This window comes from Scomber scombrus, chromosome 1 (genome assembly GCF_963691925.1).
Source record: "Scomber scombrus chromosome 1, fScoSco1.1, whole genome shotgun sequence".
NCBI classification, from domain to species: Eukaryota; Metazoa; Chordata; class Actinopteri; order Scombriformes; family Scombridae; genus Scomber; species Scomber scombrus.
In genome coordinates this window covers 25,300,992-25,323,490 of record NC_084970.1, presented here as the reverse complement: position 1 = coordinate 25,323,490, position 22,499 = coordinate 25,300,992, and the positions used below count along the sequence as shown (strand labels likewise).

Below are 22,499 nucleotides of genomic sequence, written 5' to 3'. Positions count from 1 at the left end.
GATGGAAATGGAGTTTTAGACTTTCCTTTATGTATGTATATGTGTATATCAAGTAAATCACTATCACTATTATAATATTTTAGGATGCTACAAATTATATCCAGCTACAAAAAAGCCTGAAAATCCATAACTTAGAGCAGAAGTACAAACAGTCGTTGCTATGGAGATGATACACTGTCTCTTCTAGTCACGTTGGTGTAAACTGGCAGGTTTTGCAGACCAAGTAGTTGCAAGTTTCAACTCTTCTCGTTTTGAATCTTTGGTCTAAACTGGCCTTACCACACTTATTCTGTTTTAACTCTTTTGTCCATAATAGCATATATATTTGCTCTGTAAATCACTTGTCCTGTGTTCTCCTTTAACAAAAAAAAACAAAAAATAAAAGTGAGAATTTTAAATTTACAATTTCTGTTACATGCCTACATAGCAGGAGTCCTTGGTACAGAAAATGTAATCTTGCATGAAGAAGTAATGTGGCGTTCTGTTATAGGCAGAGCAGACAGTGACACTGAGCCAGACAGCAGCTTGCTATACAACACAACAACACTATATTTGCAATGTTATTTTTGACTGCAAAGAGGGATGATTAAATGTAATTTCAGTTGGACTTTAAAGAAAGTAGATACCGTTTGAACTATTGATCTGTGCCTTTATATATATATTTTTTCTCTTCTATGTTTTTCATTCTCTTGATCTGTTGTTTGTCTGCCTTTTGTCCTCTCTTGCGTTCTTTCTTTTATTTTTTTGTATGTCTGACCTAGTTAACTGTCAAGGTCTGAAGAAGTTTGTGAAGTTTTCCTTTTGTTCAGGGTAGAACTTAGCTATTGTGTTTTTTAACCTAAACACATGTTGCAAACATATAGTTTAGTTTATCCCACTAACCGATTCTTATTATGATATTTTACACTTATACTTACTGACAAATAAAGTTGATAGTGCTCTCTGGTGAACAAACTATGCAGTGGTTTCTCTGTTGCAGTACTGCAAACCCATATCTGTACTGCAGTGACTCATCTGCTGACATGTATGCTGATGTTTTAATCTTTCTTTTGGGAAATATAATATATATATATATATATATATATATATATATATATATATATATATATATATATATATATATATATATATATATATATATATATATATATATATATATATATATATATATAAGGTTATGTGTACTACTGTCTTCTGGATTATTATTTTTTTTAGTTATTGACAGTTTTGCTATTTTCAACAAAAACTACTATTGATGTGTCAAGATAACCACTCATTATAAAATAATTCAAAAATATGTGCTTAAAAGAACAACAAATGTGTGATACATAGACTAGAGGAGAAAATATGTAATGACAAATTCAACAATAAAATGAATAGGAATAGGTAGATGTAAAACTAAAGACAACTTGTAAAAACAGGACACTCTCCTTGCCTCATTTTGAATGGAGGGCTGTTCTAGAGGTTTTGAGGCCTACTTACCCTCCATTTCCAGCCTGGCCCTAAGAACAGGCAGCAACAATTGGTCGGCAGACTTTAGGCTACCAACAGAAGTGTAAGGACAACTATTAAGGATGGGACAAACCAGCAATGAAACTTTAAAATCACTTCTTAAGGCCACGGGTAACCAGTGCCAGGAAGACAGAATGGGAAAATGTGCTCCAATTTCCTACTTCTTGCCAGTACCTTGGCGGGCAGTGTTTTGTACGAGCCAGAGATGGTCAGTTGATTATTTGGGCAGTCTGGCAATAAAGAGTCATAGCAATCTAAATTGTTGGAGACAAAGGAGTGAAGGTGAAAGTATACTATACTTATACAGTACATATTTAACAAGCCACATTTAAATGAACCCATAGCTCTCACCAAAAATGTAAATGGTTGATGACTTATAATTGTGCCCTAGTTTTAGAGGAAATCGATTAATTTATTTAAGGCAATCTATGAATAAATAAATAACTACCATGCTAATGTTAAGGGTTTTACATTATTTAACTGTGATCATTCAGTATTGGTTTGGATAACCTGAGTTCAAACAAATAAACAAAAACAAAGCTGAGCTATGTACATTTTAAGAAATTTAATTTGATCGATATTTTTTAATTACAACACACAAATAATTGTCATTGAAGAAAATTCCATTACAGTGGATCAATAAAAAACACAGGTAATGAAAGTGACAATATTTGTCCTGACTCCAGGCATCAGGAACAGATTTTCAATCCCATTTAAATGCATCAGACCAAAATATTTACCCGAGTGTTAACCATATTTGTTAGGATGGCTGTTAAATTCAGATGAGATGCCAGTGTAGTCAATATAGCTTGAATAATTTAACATTTATTTCTTTTATCTAAATAACACAATTACAATTACAATTTCACTTTTCAATAGACTATTAAAACAATACGGTAGTATCTATATACCCCTAAGGATGTGTGTGATAATGAAAGACAATTTGTTGCAGTTACAAAGCTGTGTTTTTACTTACTAACTTACCAATAGTTCTGAAGCTCATTAAAATGTGAAGGAAATGAAGCAGACATAGGCTAGATTTCCATATAGCTCAAACGAGAAATGCCAATCTCAGGTCTCATTCTAAAATTAGAAAGAAGTGAAAGAAAAGCACCACACTGATAGTCAAGCATGTACTGTCAACAACCGCACTGCAGTATACCTGAATCTTAACTCTGCACAGGCAAAATACAACATGTTATATAGCCAATCACTCTAATATAAAGCTGTTCACAGCTTTATATTAGAGTGATTGAGTGATTAGAGTGATTATTTTGTACAGTTTAAATCATTACTTTTTTCTCATGGTTAAAAAATTGTAACATGAAAATAATCTTACATACGAACGTAATGTACCACGAACAATCATTAAATTGTATAAACTGCTTTCCTCGGTGCTGCCTCACACTCGTCTTGTTCCTCTCTTCTCTGTAGAACCTTGTGAAGCACCTACCGGAGCAGGAGCAGCTGAATGCTTTAGCCAAGTATAAAAACGAGTACACAAATTTGTCAGAGCCTGAACAGTTTGGGGTTGTGGTGAGTACACATGAATGCACACACACACAAAACTCTTAACCTCCCCACTTGTTGGCTTTAGCTGAAATACATTTACATCACAGAAAGATTTTTCCTTATGCTGTAGTTTTGTTAATGGAAGACCTTAGGCACTGTACACTGCACTCCTTTTTATGCCAGTTACATTTAAATTGAGTGTGCTTAAAATACAGGGATAAAACATAAATATAATTATTCACACAGTTTTATAAAGCAGATTTATTAGTTGTTAAATGCTATACAGTAGTAATGCAAACTTGTCTTGTATTTGCATCATATCTCTCCTCAGAGTCTCTTTCTGCTTCATAAGAACGCACACACACACACAAATGCGCACACTCACACACAATCAGACCACTTTCATATGAGTATAGTAATCCTGAGCTTTTTAAAATTCAATCTTTTTAAGCCCTAAGAGGAAAGACAGGACACCTGTGGACTGCCGCACTAATTTATGCACATTAAAGAGCAGTACTGCTGTCTAATTATGTCTGCATCGTTTTCTTAAAGACTTTTCAAAGGAGGCTTATTCAGAATTATGCATGAGGGGTGTAGCACTTTTTGTGTATTTTGTGCCTCTGCCTAGCAACTAAGTTACTAACAAAACACCCAACAGTCTTCTTTTGCCCCATGCACCCACCTGTTTTGCAATCATCCATGAAAAATAATCTTATCACTGAATGAAAATGCAGTGACTGAGCGGTTGATGGGGGGAGATAAACGAGACTAGGTCAAAACCTAGTTTATGGCTTGACTGTGCATGAAATGCTAGAAGGATTTTAAATCCACAGTGAAATGAAAAATACATTTTCCTACTTCTAGTCCTGTGTCCCTGTGTTAATTGTTCAGTTATCTCTCATCAAATATGAAGGATTCAATTTAAATCCCTCTTGTAACTGTACACCGCTCAGATATTCTGTTCACTGGGAGCTACGTCACAGTACTAAAGCTGAAGATGCTTTAACTTACATTTCCCTGGTACTGCGTCTGAAATTAAATGCTTGTTAAATACTTGTGTGTGAATAAACAGTAGTATGCATCTTTTTGGACGCACTGAGCTTTAATCATCACATCACTTCCTGAGAGCCTCCTTGCTGGTTAAAGATGCGTAACCATGGTAGCCCGTGCCAACAATCTGAACTAATTAAAAAACATATTACTCCTAGCAAAGTGAAACCGTAAGCTGAAAATGCATCAATGTGCTGCGGCAGGTTGTATGACGCAAATGCCTCCCCTAGCACCAATAGGAAGTGTCGTGCTGCAGTACATCAATAAATTACTTATCTGGATGTAACTCCACTTCTATGAGTACAGCGCCATACAACAAAATGCCATGGGTGAGTTGCCTATTGTTATTATATATTTTTGATTAGTAACCTGAAAAAATAATGATCAGAGCAGTAACATTGTTTTGAAAGAAACAGATCAACTGACAATTAATTAATGTTTGCCTTGTAGATAGAGGCACAAGTGAAATAAATAAACTACAATGAAAACTGTTTTGATGTTCGCTGTTCAGCAGCAGTGTGTTTTGGCCTTTATACTTACATTTCCATTGAATTGTTATTGATGTAGCTCTGATGACGCCAAAACTGCCTTGGTCGATGTCCGCCATTGTGCGTTATGTTATTTGTCATCACCACTGTATTGCATTTTAGGCTTTTTATGCTGGTGCAGTGTCCAGTGCTTACATACTGTCATATTTCCCCATAAATTGCAATTCACATAGTATTGGTTTCATACCCAGTACCAAGGCACTACATACCATTTTCGTGTACTAACTCAAATGTTAGTATGGAATTTCAGGCGCAGCCATAGACTTTAATTTGAAAAGGGGGCTTTTAAGTTGAAACAGATACAGACAGTGGAAACATTTGGCTGACCAATGGTGTAACTTCATCATTCAGCGACTCAGTTACACTTACTCAGGTAGTCAGTCACGGACATTCATGGTTATAGAGCTGCCTTTGCTTTTGTGGTCCAGCCAAAAATAGAGCCTGCTCAGCTGTTGTGTAAAGTTCTTCAGGGATACATAGAACAAAGAGGAGCCTGCTTATATAATGTTGTTTCTCTGCTGTGCCTGCTTGGGCCCAAGGAGGCTTGTGTGCGTGTACCTATCAGAAAAGCTCAGGTTCAAAGGGAATTTTTAATTTCGATTGTGCAAACTTGTGCATTTTATCTTTTCTTTTTACCATATCCACCACGCTCACACATGATATGAACTCTAGCTTGTGATGTGTCGTCGCGTCTTTGCCAAAGAATAGACCCGATTGCACATTGTTGTAAAATTCCTTATAGTGTCATGGACACAAGGGCAATGTAGTCATTTCATTTTTCTTTTTTAAAAGTGCATGAAAAAGTTTTTTCTGACCAGATGTCAAAAGGCAAAAAAGCTCTCAAATACAGTATTCATTTCCATACATCTCCACGTCATTAGATTAAATCATATTCTGATGTATTTTGCCCCAGTGAACCTCATGCAGTACAGTAGCCATTATTTCCTACTGCTAGACTTCAGTTGTGCCCCAACTGTAGTTTATATAACAGGCAGTTCTTTGAATTAAAGCCTTTCATCTAGGATTTTAATTGTTGTTGACACTCCACTGAGACATTTGTTAGAAGTTGCCAAAAATGTGTTTTTATTCTATATGGTGCATTGTGTTTGAATTCACTGTTCACACTTGACAGCATGAGAGAAATTTCATCATCTTTCTTCTCCCACCACCTTATTTAATAATGACTCTGATGTCTTCCACTCTTCTTCATAGTCCATTTTAACTTTATTTTGTCCATTTGTCCATTGTCCATTTTTTTATGGACTTACTTTGAAATTGCCCCGGTGTGTTTGCTTTATTTCTTCTGTCTCTGATTATTTTTTGTCCATACTATAATATCATTATCATACTGTATCCCATCTCTGGGCTCCATCTCAGCATTGTGTTTGGTTCTCCTGCACTTTGCTATTTCTTAATTGTGTCATATTTTTCTTATGCCCTGTTTCTTCTCATTGCTTTTCTCTCATACAGACAAACACAGTACATGCACACACACACACAAACACGCTCACTTGCTCACCGACTGAAATAGTAATTTGATAACATTACGGTAGCTATAATTAAACCCTTGATGGAGGACATCAAACTACACAGCCAGCTGTTGTGTGAAACAGACAATTGGAACCTGCGCCTCTCCCTACCACCCCACACACATACACAATCACTGCTGTGGCCAGGCCCTGGGCCCAATGCAATATTTTCCAATTTTCTCTAATTGTGTGAGAGTGGTAATCCAAGGCAGCCTATTGTATATTCCACCCCCTCCGCTGCCTGCCCTATATGGACACTAACTCCACAATTAACTTACCAGACCTGGGTCCCAAATCAAATCACTGCCAGCATCTATAACTACTGCCTAGCAACACTTTCCAGCATGCTGGTTGCATAAATGTCTTTTAAATTAGATTGGTTGAATGTAAGACTGTGCCAAAAGTGTCATTGTAGTTATTTTAAGTTTAATGATGTTCTCTGACTTTGTTCTCACTCTTGACATAATTTTCTTTACTTTTGCTTTACTTCTCTTCTGCTTTACGCTCCATATTTTTCATTTTCTTCTTCGCTCTTTCATCCTACCTTGTTCGCTTGTTTGCTCGTCCATCTCTGTTCTCCTCTCACAGATGAGCAGTGTGAAGCGGCTTCATCCTCGCCTCAGCCACATCCTCTTCCGGCTGCAGTTTGAGGAGCAGGTAAACAACCTGCGTCCAGATATCCTGGCTGTAAACGCTGCCTGTGATGAGGTCAGAAAGAGCCGCTCCTTTGGCCGCCTGCTGGAGCTGGTGCTGCTGCTGGGGAATTACATGAATGCAGGCTCCCGAAATGCCCAGTCCTACGGCTTCGACCTCAGTTCCCTTTGCAAGGTGAGGGGTGGAATGCTGATCTTGCTGTCAACAGTTCACATTTGTGTTTCTTTATCGCTGCAGTGACAGCTATTCAACAGGAGTGATATACGTATGTTCAAAGAAAAGAAATACTCATGAGATACATTTTTTTCTATAGATTTCATCAAGCTGTGTTTCCAATAGGATGGCAGCAGTAACATGTAATTAGTTAATTATTACAATAAACATGACAAAGGCAAATGACCAAATGCAAAAAAAAAAGATCTTTTGAAGATCTTTGCTTGAATGAGGCTCGCCAGATTCTTCTCATTCTCTATGCTGCAGTCACTGAATCCATCTGATCAAAAACGTTTAACTGCTCATTTTGGATTACCAGTGTGTCATCAGTACAAATTGATTTATTCTTTTGGCCTTGTCGGTAACAATTCATTTTGTTCAGACTATGAATCAGAGACAAAACACACTCCTTTCCACAGTTAGTCATCAGAAAAGTATTTGATAATTTGCAAATGGATTCAGTTTTCTTTTGTGCAAATCAACATGTAAAAGGTTAAACTCTGTGTTAAGTTACTCTGTCGATCTTTGTTTAAATACCTGTGCTTGTGTGTATTTTTGTGGCTGTGTATTTAGGAGCCTTTTTTATTTTTTTATTACTGATGCTCTTTTTTCTTTTTGCCACCTTGGCCGATCCTAATCAGTGAACTGATCTAAAGTGGCTGCTGTGATGAGACATTTTGTTTGAAACTATTTCATTTGATTGGACACTATCAGCCCTGCAAGACAGGCTTTTTCTCTATCTGCTGACATCTATCAAAGCAGCCAAACCTTGGGAGCACTTTATTCTCATTCTCCTGCTCAGAATAGATAACTGGGGCTACGGCCACTATCCCTTTGAAAGCTCACACACCCAGCAAGACTATGCTTAGTGGGGCAGAGACATAGAAAACACATGATATGTGTGAATTTTATATGGAGTGAAGACAGAACATTGAGTTTTCCAGTATGATAGTTATAATGACAGAGACCAGAGTGTAATCCTGGAGTAAGAGACTCCACCACTGGTTACATTACGGCTGTTGGAACACTCACTGCTGTTTCCACAGTAACAACCATCACAACCATTCATCACTGCCACCTCTCTGCCCTGGACTTCAGCGCTTATGTTCATATAAACATCGCTTACCTGCATTCATGATAGATTAGTCGCACTAGTGTGACAGTAATGTAATCAATTAATAAAAGTTTATGGGGGTAATATGTATTGTGCACATCTATAACACTGCTGTTCCAGTGTGACTCTTTACTCATCTCGTGCTTTTATGTTGTGATACCAAGATATGAGTTGATGTCAGTGGCAGGATATACAGAGGGAGACATTACCTTCATACCTGCCCCCGAGTTTGACAGCTTAATTCCACGGCCCATTCAATAGCACAGGAAAAATAGCACCCACACCAGCTGCAAAATGTTTACATTGTCAGTTCAGATTACCATCCATCTAAATTCAGAGAGGGACCTTTTGTGTGCGAGCACTTGAAACTTTTGAAAAAATAGGAAAAACAGAAATGAAAAGAGAGATGAGAATGTTTGATTAGAGAAGATAATACAAACATGATTAAACCCAGCGGGGCTGAGTACACTGTTGTCTACCAATAGATCACCTAGAGAGATACACAGCAAAGCTCTCCACAGGAGGGATGTTTGGTGAAAATACTACTGAGAGACATCTTGGAATTAGACTGTAAAGGAGTGATGATGGAAATTTATCAGAGAAATTGAAAAATTGCTGCGTGCAGGAGAGAGAGAGAGGCACAAAGCACAGGAAAGGTCACCATATTGTGAATATGTATTAGCTGCATGAGTACACGACAGCAAATCATCTGTAGCGCTGTCATCACTCAGCATTTATAAATCTGCTGAAAGGGTTTATGATAGCAGAATGAAGGACGATGACACATGTTCCTTCATCCCATTACATGCAGTGCATATGTATGTGGAACATGAAATCTGTTGTTGACTCTCTGCTTTCTTTAAAGTTGGATGGGTTCTACAAAAGTGTGCACAAATAAGAATTACACATTTTTATTTTTATGTATTAATAGTATATTGCCTTTACAATAAATGTGACAAATGTATGGTTAGTCCTAGGTAAAAAAAAGAAAGATTATTTTCATTAATAATGAATCCACATATTATTTTCTCAATTAATCGATTAATTTCTCTTTTTGTTAAATGTCAAAAAGTAATGAATGTGACCATTCTAATTTCCCAGAGTGCAAGTTTACATACTATAATCGCTTGTTTTTTTCTGATCAGTAGTCCAAAACCCAAAGACATTATGTCTATTGCTGTCAACGACAAAGAAAAGGAGCATTTGAGAAGCGAGTAACCTTTTTCTTGATAAATGACAGAAACAATTGATACATTATTAAAATAGTTGCCAGATTTTCTGTTGATCGACTAATTAAAAAACTAATCATATCAGCTATAGTTGCCTCACAACAAATGTTTAGGTACTACTTAGTGCACAATATGCCATTAACTTGTCCATAAATAATTATTTTAAAAGCAGTCTTCAGATTCTGTTCATTGTTTGAAACTAAAGGTACTGATACATATTTTTGCTAAAATAATGTGTTAACGTATATATATTTTTATAACAGCTAAAGGATACTAAGTCAGCTGATCAGAAGACCACGTTACTCCATTTCCTGGCACAAGTATGTGAGGAGGACTTTCCAGATGTGATCAAGTTTATTGAAGACCTTGAGCACGTGGACCGAGCAAGCAGAGGTAACATACATTATCACCAAAATGCACAAATTGTCATACACATGCACACACAGGAAAGTGAGTGTCTCTAATGTTCTTATATATTTCCTAGGTCTTACAAAAACAGAAAAAAAACTAAGGGCATTGTGTTTTACCTTTTCAAAGATACTGCACATCATTTATTGAGACCCTTTCTAAGCACGCAAGGATCACACCTCATGTTGCTCCTTGATGATTTTAATACTGCGTTTACCTCCCACTTTCTCAGAGGCGATATCACAGTGTGATTATTGCTGTTATTTTGGTTTCCTGCTGGTGTCAACGTAAGTTCTTTAGCTCCCCAGGTGCACAGGGAGTTTCATCCACACCCCATCAAATCAACATCCTTGTTGATGTTTACCAGCAGGGCTTCACCAACTGGTCTTATGAATGCTAAATTAGTCATCAATTAGTTGGACTATTCTTTGAGCAAACAAAAGGCATACAAAGAAGAAAAGTGAGTTTTTTTTTTTTTTTTTTTGTTCTGATCTCTTTTTCAGCTCTGTGACAAACTACAACTGAAACTCAGTCGCCATCCCCCTCGGCATTGAGTTGAATGAAAAAAAGCTTTTAATGTTATCTTGTGTTCAACAAGTTGTTTGGATGCTATTAAAACTAAAAAATGAATAACATAGCAGAAATTGAGAAGGAACACTTTGCCCTCTATTTTGATGGCAGTGTAATTAAGTGTTATCACCTGACATAAACAGTGGTGACAGTATAGGGTAGTGGTAAATGATTATAAAGGTAAGCCTAATGAAAAGATAATGAGCTGTGTGGGTTGTCCAGCCTTACTGATATCTTGAAGCTTATCACATTTTAACGTCTCATCATTTCAGACAGAACAAATTACTTCTACCTGCGCTCCAGTAAAGTACACCCAACAATGTGAATACTGTTCAGCATAAACAGGAAATTCGGTTATTCTCCCATTAATACACTTCCTACACAATATTACATTTTAGAATTTGTTTTTCATATGAATTTGCTTTGGTTGTATTTGAACATTATTGTGTGATCCAGGCATTAAAAGATGTGGTTTGGAGAGCTTTATGTATGTATGGAGTGGCCTTCAGTGAAACAGAGCTTTATTCTGTATTCCTGTTTTACTTTGAGTTCTCCTCTTACCTTTTTACATTTGTAACTCTCCAGGGATTACTCTGGTATTAGATATTTGTTGATCGTGTAAACCAGCATTGTGTTCCACCACAGTGTTTGATCTATACTACATTTTGCTCATCTGCACTGCTGTTTGATACTCGCATTAATCTTCTGCTCCAGCACCTTCAGGTCATGTCTACTGCTCCTATTGAGAACAGTGGACTGTAAAAATAGACTATGAATATAGTTAAAGTCTCTTTAAATCTTTTTTCCTTATAATTTGATACATGCATTCACACACACACACACATGCATACATACAGTACTCAGTCTGAGCTGTTGTCTCAGCTGTCTCAGTTTGTACAGTGTATCCAGAGTATAGTAAAGGTCACAGTCAGGCAGGGACAGACTGGATGTCCGGAGGAGACTCAGTCATGTTCTCTGTTCATATTGCCATAGGCAACTCTCAGGAGGAAGCAGTGAGCAGCAGACACACAGCAGTCTGTGTGTGTATGTGTGTGTGTGCAGCTATACATGCGCATGGGGTTGTACTGTCAGAGTGTGTTTCTTGCCGCTCCAAAGGAGATTTCACCCACTGCTCCATTCCCAGCAGGGGGGAGTGAAGGAAAGAGTAAGGATGAGGTGTGTGAATTATTGTTTGGACTCTTGCTCATAAGGACCCCTCTTGGTTTTGTTGGTGCTTTGATAAACTGTGGATAATAATGCTCCTGTTGAGTGTTTCATTTCTCCCAACTGTGCTGTGTGTCCACAAGCCCTTGGCAATACTCTTAAGTACAAGGGTGAGATCAATGGAGAGCACAATCCTTGGACCTCTCTTTGTAATAAACACATACTGGTATTTGCTTTGTTCCAGTAAGTGATCTATCTACTACTCTTCAGAAAATGCAAACGACGACTTCTTGACTAAGACAGAATTTTGTTATACAAGTCCCAAAGAGCCATGATATACATAGAATGACACAAAATAATAATAAGGTCTTTACATTATTTAAAAAATAAAGAAAGAAAATGGTTCAGACAGTGGCTCGAAGTGTGAGACTCAATGCTAATGTATTGCAATAAGAAATGCTAAGAAATCTGGCTCTTATTAACCTCAGTTTCATACCAAATTAAGTTTATGCAAGGCAAGGCAGTTTTATTTATATAGCGCATTTCATACACAGTGGCAACTCAATGTGCTTAACATTAAAACAAACATTTAACAGACTGCGGTCAAATCTTGCTTTGAAAATAAAACGATGTACAGTACCAGTCAAAGGTTTGGACTTTCTCATTGATGTGATTGGTACTGTACGTGAAAATACAAGACGTAATGTTACTGAAAAAAAACAACAATGACTGAACGTATTTCAAATGGTTTAAATAACAGCTTACTTAGGAGGGGAAAAGTAGATAGAAAGAGATGTCTTAAAGGGGCAGTTTCTTACTCATGAGGTTTATGGAGGCCAGCTCAGGGAAAAAATCCTCTACGGTTGTTTTTATAATTGTGAACAAAATAAAAGAGTTTGAGTTTGAATGTTTTAACATTTCTGTGCCGAATTACTAAAGAATATTTAATTTCTTTGTTTTGGGGGGAATTTAGGTGTAGCTGGTGTCTGCAGCCTGCATCTTCTGAAATAAATCATTTTTTGGGAAAGTTTATTTGTGAATTTTGACATGCATACATCACACTTCAAGTCACTATCATCAAGTATTTCACATTAAAGATGTAAACACATTCCTTTTTTAACATATGATTAATAACCTTCCTGTTGTAATATAGTGAATAAAAAGTTAAAGCATCAATTATGTGAGGTGAAACACAACAGTCAGAAATAAATATAACTTCAACATAGTTATTTCACTACTTCTGTAAAGTAAAACATTCAGGGTGACTTTCTATCTTATCTGCTTATCAGTATATGATTAGTTAATTCAGTTAAAGTGTAAACACTCATTAATTATTATGTCATAATGTATACAATTCAAGTGGGAATATTGAAACCTGAGTTTCTAACTTTATTGAAAATATAACAATGTGAAAAAGGGTATTAAGGTCAACCTTCATATTATAATGCACTTCATGATGCCGAGGCATTCAACCTTAATTTATTGAGACTTCTCAAACCAATACTGAATTGAAATTAAATAAAGTTTAAGTGGTGACTTTGTGGCTAGATTAACCATTCAGAAACATATTCAAATATAAATTCAACATTTACTTTATTATATATAAAAAAATATATATATATATATGATTATTATCTCAGTTTGAAATCAAAGAGAGGCGGTTTTTTTCATGGTATTAAAGAATAGACTGCAAAATGTCCAACATAGATGTAATGTTCTCTTTTCGCCGTCTTTAAGTTTCTGTTCCAATATGAGATGCATAAGCTAAGTGTGTCGTCTTACTGTACCTAGCATTCAGACACCCAAATCCCATTTCGTCTTTGTAAACCTTGCTCTGTAGTGGCTTTCATCAGGTCTGACAGGCATTCTGGTGGACTAAAGACACATTAAAAGGCTGCATTGCATTCATAGACACTAACCAAAGAGCTTACTTGAGTTTCACAACAATGTTGGATAGAGGTAGCAGTAATGGTTTGTGCGTCTGTCTTCTGACTATGTGTATCACAGCCTTCTTTTCCCCCATTGCCAATTCCGTGGAAGCTAAACTGCAGCTTAGTTCAGGGCTCTTTTGTGTCTGTCTTCTTATTCCTTCCTTCTCTTCCATTCCTCCTCTTTTCAGCATTGCAATCATTATTTATCCTGACATGGAGAAGCAGTCCTTGCATTCTGCTTCTCTGCCTTTTTCTATGTATCTATTTATGCACCTGCCTGTCTGTCAATGCCAATGACACAGTGTGTCTGTGTGTTTGGGTCTGTCTGTCTGGTTTTTCGTCTTTCCATCCCTTTCTTCTCCTATTTTCTATTTCTTTTGTCCGTCATCACAAACATAAACACAGCAGGTGGGTTTGGGCAATTAGGGTGTTTTGTAGTGTGGTACTTGGTGCTGAGTTTGAAATCAGACAAACATGGAGACATATTAATGTGTTCAACCGCTTTGGTTGAAACATCACTTTGAAATCTATGCGTAATACTTAATAGAAATGTCTGCATAAATGTTATTTTTTCGGACGGAAAGGTTGTTTAGTTACAATCTCTGCTCGAGACTTGGAGCCCTGAGGACTCATTAAGCAGTAATGTGAGAATTCAGCTGTATTGAGATGGTTCTCTTTTAATAAGCGGCTCATGCTGTGTTTTGTACATTTGCCACAAGCAGCCTGAGTGATGAACCTTAAGTTGAAAATATATAGACAGACTGCAAGTTGCAATTCAGTGACCTTCATGCTCTTTTTGTATCTAATAGGTGCTCAGCACAAGGATTTGTTGCATTACAAGTCTCTAGTTCTCAGCTCATGGCACCATCAGTCTGGTCACACGTGTCTGTCTGGCTTTGGCCTCAGAAGGGAGATCTGTGTTTTGCAGTCTCTTAATATCCATACATCAAAGTATGATCTATAATAGAAATTTGTGTGTAGCAGAGCTGTTTGTGAGGGAGTATGCATGGTTGTGCGCTCCACTCAGTCTCATTTATAGCACAGCAGGTTGGCAGAGTAATAAAAGGATGTCAATGGGGGATTTGACCTCCACAAATATTCCAATTATTATTCTTCTAAAACATCCTATATCTGTCTGCAACCCCTCTGGACCACAGTGGCATTCAGGCCCCACTGCTCATAAACATCACTCACACTTTTACACACAGAAAGAGAGCACAAGAGCAAGGGTGACCAGAGAGAACAAGGAAGACATGGAAAAGGCATTTAATGTTTCATCTCCATCTCTGCTTTCGTCGCTTTACCACAGAGCAATTATATTTTTTACTTCTTAAGTTCTATACATGTTTGTGCATAGAGAATGTCAGCATCATTTTGTTTTGAAACACATTTTCACACATTCCAGTTACTGTACTCACACTCCTGATCAGTCCCGGTCAAATTTTCTAGATTTCATATACCTCCTGAAGAATATGCTTTCATTTTTTGTCTACTGGCATGTTTCTTTTTCCCCATATGCCCTTCTACCTGAGGGAAGTATCATCACAAAATCTTGTAGTTTGAATTGTGCAGCTAAGAAAAGACGAGATTCCTCTCTGTTTTATTCTCTGTCTTGGCCTCCCTTGCTCTTTTTTCTGTCAGTGTATCATCACTGGGATTTAATCATTTCAATTAACAGACTGTCTGTCTGGCCTCCTTCCATGTCAGCATGCTGCCTACCTCATTCAGCAGATTTTGGTTGTTTAGTTATACTGAAGGCTTTTATGAAAAATGATAGAGCAGGTGAACAGTTTATTTTCATACAATTATATCGATCATGCCAATCATTTGAGGCAGTGGCCACATAAAAAGGGATCATCGATTATATAATGTACATTACACATGACAATGTTTTTTTTTTGTTACACTGCAATAACGACTACCTTAGTTTATGCAATACTCATTTCAAACATCAGAGTATTATGATAATGCTCTTTTGTTTTCTCCTTGTTATTAACATTGTTCTTGAGAGAGTTTGAGTGTAATTTTATTATAATCATCAAGACAATTGTTCATGATTGTGTTTATGTGACTTGTCACATGTAATAATGCATGTAAACCAGATGTAAGCTTTTCATGAATTTTACCAATTACATATCTGATAGTGGAAGAGAGTTAATAATGAAGCTAATATAAGCTGATTTCCAATGTACTTTGTAATCCTGTTGTTGTTTTCTTGTTTTTATCTTGATGTTTTCGGCTCCCACATCTATTATTTTTATTATTATTTTATTATTTAATGTCTTTTTTTTGTGGGGTTGTTTTACCCCATAATGGATGTTACAGTTAGTTTTCAGGCAGATGCAAATATACTTAAAAGTAACTAGAAATGATCATGTAAAGCTCACCCTCCTAGTTGTGGCAGGTTTTCCCCATCAACACTATGTTCTTATTGTTCTCACTTTCATTATCCCTGATTAACCCTCTATTTAGTCTCTTCACACTTTTTGTGATCACCTGCACTGTGTTTTAATACAGCCAAGTTAATAATTAAGTTGTCCTCATTTATTTATTTATTTATTCATTCTGTTGTCAGACAAGAAAGCGAGTATGAAATAGTCACTTAATCCTGACCTATGAATACCTGTTATAACACATATCGGGTAACCAGTGGTCATTACCAAGCTGCTGCTCAACAGTGAGTGAATGATAAAATGAACAATTACTGTAAAAGATGGAAGTCACACACAGGCCAAACCCTCACTGGGCAGCTTATGTCACTGTTTTGCAAAAACTCAGTTTTCCCCATACACACTGAAATCTGCCAAAACTATCAAGATTTGTGGACCACCAAAAGCACCTAGAGAAACAGTGAAAAAGTAAGAATGTCAACAAGAATCTGCCGGATAGCTGAATAAAAAATGGACAAAAAAACAAATTACAAATTGATTTTGAGATCTATAAAAATGCACTTTACTGTTTAGCAATAATGTGAAATCTGACAGACATTACTGCCAGACTACACTTTTCAGTTGATTAACAATAATCAGAAAAATGCCTCATTCTTATTATTTTCAATTGACAAGCTGATTAATCCCTTCAAATCTACCCCTTGTGTTTTTTTTCTACATCCAAATTGCAGGAAAAAGTCTCTCATATTAGAGACATTAATTTATTGTAGTGCTGTTCATCTTAATCTAGAATCCAACTCTAATTGTATCCCCATTATTTTGTTTAATATTCAAAATATTAGGGCTGGGTATTGTTAAGAATCTCACGATTCGATTCGATTTCGATTTTGATTCTTTAGGTCCCAATTCGATTCGATATCGATTCAATTTGATATTGATTTAAATGCTTCGATATCGATTCAGTAATAAGTAGAAATACACAAATAATTAATTAGTGTACCTGTTTGTAATTTTAAAATCATTATTTATTTTCATGCCAATATGAACAGCCATGGTATAACTCATAACATTTATGAGCAATAAAACATCTGAAAATAAAGCATTAGCTGCATTTATAGTCACACATACACACACACACGCAGTCACTCTCTAGTGTGCGCTCTTTCTCGTTTACTCCAGATTCCGGGAGATTACGTCTCATTTGCGGGCGTCAGGGAGCCACTATCAATATGCGGGAGACTCCCGGAACTACCTGGAGAGTTGGGATGTCTGATGTTGGCGGCATTGTCGGTGATAATTGCCGGTACTTTCTCCGTTAATCCCCATTCATTTATGGCGCTTTTCCACTACACAGTTCCAGCACGACTCGCCTCGACTCGGCTCACCTCGACTTGGTACTGTTCCAGAACAGACCTTTTCCATTACAAAATAGTACCTACTCAACGTGGGCGGGGTCGTCATAGCACGGCTCCGCGAAACTGCCGTGACTTTGTTTTATACGCGACACAAAACACATAAACAACAAAGAGATTGAGGCAGTGGTGTAATTGCTGCTGTATGTGGCTTTTTGTCACACACAAAGCAAGAAAATTGAGCCATATGGCTGTAACTATGGTTGTAACGCTGCTGCCGGTATTTAAAAGTGCCGGGTTTGATTCTTATGTGGGACGGCTCATGACTCTTCCAGCGACAACTCTTCTGACCAATCAGTGGCCGGCAGTCTGTTGACGTCACATTTAGTATTGGCTTGGCTCGCTTGGAACCTCACCAGAGCAGGTACTAAAAAAGTACCAGGTACCAGGTACTTTCCCTAGTGGAAACACAAAAAGACCCGAGGCGAGTCGTGCTGGAACTGTGTAGTGGAAAAGCGCCATTATTGACTCCGTCACATAGACTGTATACCGTCAACAAGTTTGCTTCGATTGCCATGTTGTTGTTGTTGTTTGGTCGAGTGCTGCCTCCGTCCGTACAACGCGAATCACACAAAGGTGTTGCTCACTGCGCCCCCACTGGCCAGGTGCTTGAATCGATTCAGAGGATTTAATGAATCGATATTGAATTGGGAAAAAATACATTGCAATGCATTGATGAATCGATATTTTTACCCACCCCTACAAAATATATTCATATTTGTTAATGCCCAAACTTAAACCTATTATTAAAGTATTTACTATGCACATATAGATTTAGATCCAGATCCAGATCAAGAATTGGATCCACATTCAGTGAGGGTGCCTTCAGTTATTGTAGTCCTGTTCTCCGGAACTGGCTGCCTGTTGACCTAAGATCCATCCAAACTTAAAATGTTCCTATTCCTTCAGGCTAATAGTTAATGTATGTGTGTGTGTGGTAGCACTTGTTTCTTGCACAGTTGGTTACATGAATAGCTGTGTGATACAGCATTTTTTTTTAAATGTATTATTTTTTGGATTGCGTTGTCTTGATATGTTGTGTTCTGTTTATGCCAAAATTGCCATTGAGATTTATACACTGTTTTGGAAAAGCTCAAGTTTAGGGGGAGATAAACACTGTTTTAGTATGGATGGGGGCTGAAACAGAGACAAAACGATGTTTACAGATTTAACTGACTTCATGTTGATATACTCTCAGTCAAAGGTTTAGGGTGAGAAAATCCAAGTTATTTCTGTAAAGACAATGACATATTAATCAAGGCTAGTGGAACTCCACAACTCCAAAACCACAAAAAAGTATCTGGCCGGCACTTAACTATTATATTACTAACATGCTTAAACGGAGGAAAGAGTATTTTTTATAGTTTTGTGATATTATTGGATTGATGCTATTTTAGTTACTGTGACTTAAGCACACTGCAGATTTCACTCAAGGATACCTGTCTTACATTTTATTTTTAAATGGCCATTCACAAATTATTCACAAATGGTGCAGGTCATTGTAACAAGTAAAATCCATTACTTAATTATTGCTTAGGTTTGCTGTCTCATTAAAGGTAGAGTTGTTTTTTTCTGGTGCTACTTCAGAAGCTCCACCACCCAAATTAATAGACAGGCATTATTAAGGCAATGACCAAAAGAGAAGGTGGTGGAATCTGGAGCGATGCATCAGCTGTAGAGTCACTACTGTTTCTTTCACACATTATGTTGAGCAGAAAAAAACATTTCATCTCATTTGAGCAGTCCATCGACACTCTTTGCCTCTCTGCCGCCTCCCCACTTCTCATGCGGCTAGTGTTTTCAGCATCTCTGTCCATAGAAGCAGCCGTCTTTCAGCTGCAAATCCCCAGAGGAGCTGAGAAGACAGCATCCAGCCAAATTGCCTTCACTAGGCTGACTGACAGCAGGAATTTACTGAACCAAAATAGTTTACATGTTGTTTCCACAGGTAGAAATCTGATGTGTTTGCATTTATTGATTCATTAAGCATTTGACTGCTCAAATTATGTTTAATTAAACACGAAAGAAACAGATTAAGAGCATTTTATTCACTCACATTATTAGTTCCTACATGGTTATTTAACGTTCATTTAACTTGGGGGTCTTTTGAGCCACATTATCACTTTTACAAGAGAGACCCGGCCAAAACAGTAGCCTAGAGTAGTTAATGCATATAGTAGTCACATAAGAGCACACACAATTAATCTAAAACATTCGCCAGTTGTAAAATTTAACAGGACCTGAGAGGCATGAAAGAGAGCACCTTGTTATCTTCTCAACTTTCTGTGAAATATACTTTCAAGTATATTTACTTCTTAGTCTTGGTTTGAGTGTGCTTTTTGTTAGTCTTGTCAAGTCTAGTTTTTGTTTCACCCATTTACAATAGTTTTGTTAATGTCACAGGCAAAATAGTATAAAATGGACAAATATTTTACGATTGTAATCATCAATGACATCCAATGACATCAGGTGAACAACTAATAAATTGTCAATTTGAATCCCGATTTTAAAGAGCTTTCTGCATATTTTTCCTCCAGATTACCAGGGTGATTTCCTACCAAAATAAAAATCAATGTAACAGCCAGTCAGTGTAGAGCAGTCACTCTGTGAATACTGCTCTGATTGAGACATCGTTGGGTACAACGTACTCTGTGACAAGATTTTCAAAGCACTGGTGTGCTGAGGCATTTTTTGTGCCTTCAACTGACTTAGCCATTAGTGTCAGTGCTTACTATCAGAGAAAGGAAAGGGGAACAAAAAAAAGTAGGGGAAAAAGAGTGAATAGAAAAATTGCCAAGAGAGTAAAAAATGTGGCTTTTCGGACAAGGTAAAACATGCAGCGAGGAGAGGAAACTGTTTGAAATAATCATTTGTCAGGTACAGATGTAGATGTAGTTAGTGTTATGTGTTATGTAGTATTACACGTTTTCCCCTTTGCTACTGCAGTGCATTCAGCCTTCTGTCTCATGAGTGACATCAGAATGAAGTGTCACCTTACTTTTTCTTTTGAATGCTGAATGCATGTGTGTCTGTTGTGTGTGGATGCCTTCACATGCCCACCTTTATCAGTGATAGACAGTGATCAAACTCTAGACACAAACTTTAGACACATTCTATTAAAAGTTCAGTGTATAAGATGTGGCCATTTTAGTTTAACAACAGTGTAACATTCCAAAATGAACTAAAATTATCAACAGAATATGAAAAAATGTGTTTGTTTTGATGGTATGTCAAAGACCTACATACTGTATGTATGGTGTTGTAGAGATATCTACTCCAGCATCAGCTGGTCATGTCAGCTGATCTGACAAACTACACTGGATTTTACCAGCTATGTGAAAGCTGGCCATTTGGCATAATTAAGCAGATCATAGTAAACCGGATTGATATTGAAATATGATATCAATAAATTAGATATCTACTGGGTTACTGGGTTGCAAAATGGCATGTAATAAATGAATAAAATGATGCTGTGTGGCAGGAAAACTGTTGTTTTACCATTAAGACTGTCAGGTTCTGTGATATTTCATAATTTACACCTACTCTAGATGCATGTGTGTAACTATTTAGTTTTTACTTAGAGTTAGGTTATCTCTCTATTCTGATCTGTGCAGCTCTTTTGTACCACTGTCTCTAATGTCTCTGTAGCATTTTGATATCTTGACAACGCCATGGACATGGGTAATATGCTGCCCCTTATTTGTTTGTATCAGATGGCCAATTCTTAGACATTGAACCTTTACACTTGAAATTGTAGAATGTAGAATGTTTTTTTTACCAAAGATGTCTAATCGAACAAACGTGTGTGTTAGGTGTTTGTCCAAAACGGTATGTTCCCATCAGAAAATTAGATTTATATTATAAATTCAGTGAGAACTAAGCTACCTTAAAGTTCTCTCGCTTTTTTTCTTTCTCGTAAAGCATGTGTTTGGATCAAGGGGAAATTTGAAACTACTTAAAAATAAGCAGCTTATACCTTTTTGTCAAGCGGGGTCTAATCAGGGTAATTTAAGCCATATGCTATATTCAGTGACTAGCTTAAAGTGTCAGCCATGACCAACTTAACAGAAAGTTAGGCTCAGTGTTCCCCTACCCACCCGCATGATCTGTGCACCTGTTGGTAAGACTAAAGACAAATGATGAAGCGTGTCGAAATAATTTTTTACCTCAGCAGCCATCCTCACAATTACAGGCTTGGGTTTTGTTGCTGAAAATCCACACACACACACACACACACACACACACACACACACACACACACACACACACACACACACACACACACACACAGTAATTATATAAGTAAAAATAATGAGCATTTGCTTCCCAGATGTGTGTCAGTAAGGAGCATCGTATTCTTCTGTTGTCATAATTGTTCACAACACATACATGAACAGATAAGAGACAAACAGAATAATAAGCTCTGTATTGAATGTACCTTCGCTTGAGGTTTATTTTTCTTCAGACATTGTTTATTTCCATAGTATTTCTGGCACAGTATGAACCTATAATAAGCATTATTTGCAACTGAGCTGGGTTCCCTCTCATTTTCTGTTATTTTTTTTAATATTTTGGATGTATGTTGTTTTGCTGTTATTCTTTCAAGGCCTCAATATAATAATGAATTTGATTGTACCTGTAATTGAGTTGTCCTCTCTCTGCTTCTTTCTTCACATTTTCTTGCCGCATGGGTGTGTTTCTGTGCTTTTATGAATGTGCGTGTATGTGTGTGGATGTGTGTCAGTGTCTGCAGAGAATCTGGAAAAGAGCCTCAGGCAGATGGAGAGGCAGCTGCTGCAGCTGGAGAGAGACCTGGAGACTTTCTCCTCCCCTGATGACCCCAACGACATGTTCTTCACTAAAATGGCTATATCCTTTACACATGCATGCACCAGTGGGTTTTCTGTAATGAAACAAACAGAGTAAAAGTTAGAAGAGTATTACTAGAACTGAACTGTGGTGTATATCTTTACATTCATTACTATGATTCTGCATACGCCAGCAAAACATCAGGTTTCATGGCTTAAAGGGAAGAAAATCTCTAGTCTTTGGTTGATCAAACACCCAATTAAACACATTTCCTTTATCTTTTAGATATACTCACACTGCTGTGTTAAATTTGTGAAAGTGTCCCCCTGCTCATGTAAATAAGCAGTAGAGGGTTTTGAATATCATAATATACCGTACCTATTACAACAGGTATGATATTCTGTTAAAACAAAACAAGGAAGGGGGAAAAAAAGGAGAAAATGATAGTTCCCCC

At 37.1% G+C, this 22,499-nt stretch overlaps 1 protein-coding gene and 1 long non-coding RNA gene across 2 annotated transcripts in view; both read left to right on the top strand.

The window, feature by feature from the left end:
• The window catches only part of LOC133991015 (uncharacterized), a 558,552-nt gene that overhangs the window by 265,605 nt on the left and 270,448 nt on the right, over positions 1–22,499 (top strand). The gene's annotated exons all lie outside the window — the stretch shown is intronic.
• The window catches only part of LOC133977789 (protein diaphanous homolog 3-like), a 176,466-nt gene that overhangs the window by 71,596 nt on the left and 82,371 nt on the right, over positions 1–22,499 (top strand). Inside the window, exons 20-23 of the mRNA XM_062416074.1 lie at positions 2,947–3,048; positions 6,740–6,979; positions 9,625–9,754; positions 21,981–22,105. Coding sequence (XP_062272058.1) covers positions 2,947–3,048; positions 6,740–6,979; positions 9,625–9,754; positions 21,981–22,105 — 597 coding nt within the window. The remainder of the gene's footprint in view (positions 1–2,946; positions 3,049–6,739; positions 6,980–9,624; positions 9,755–21,980; positions 22,106–22,499) is intronic.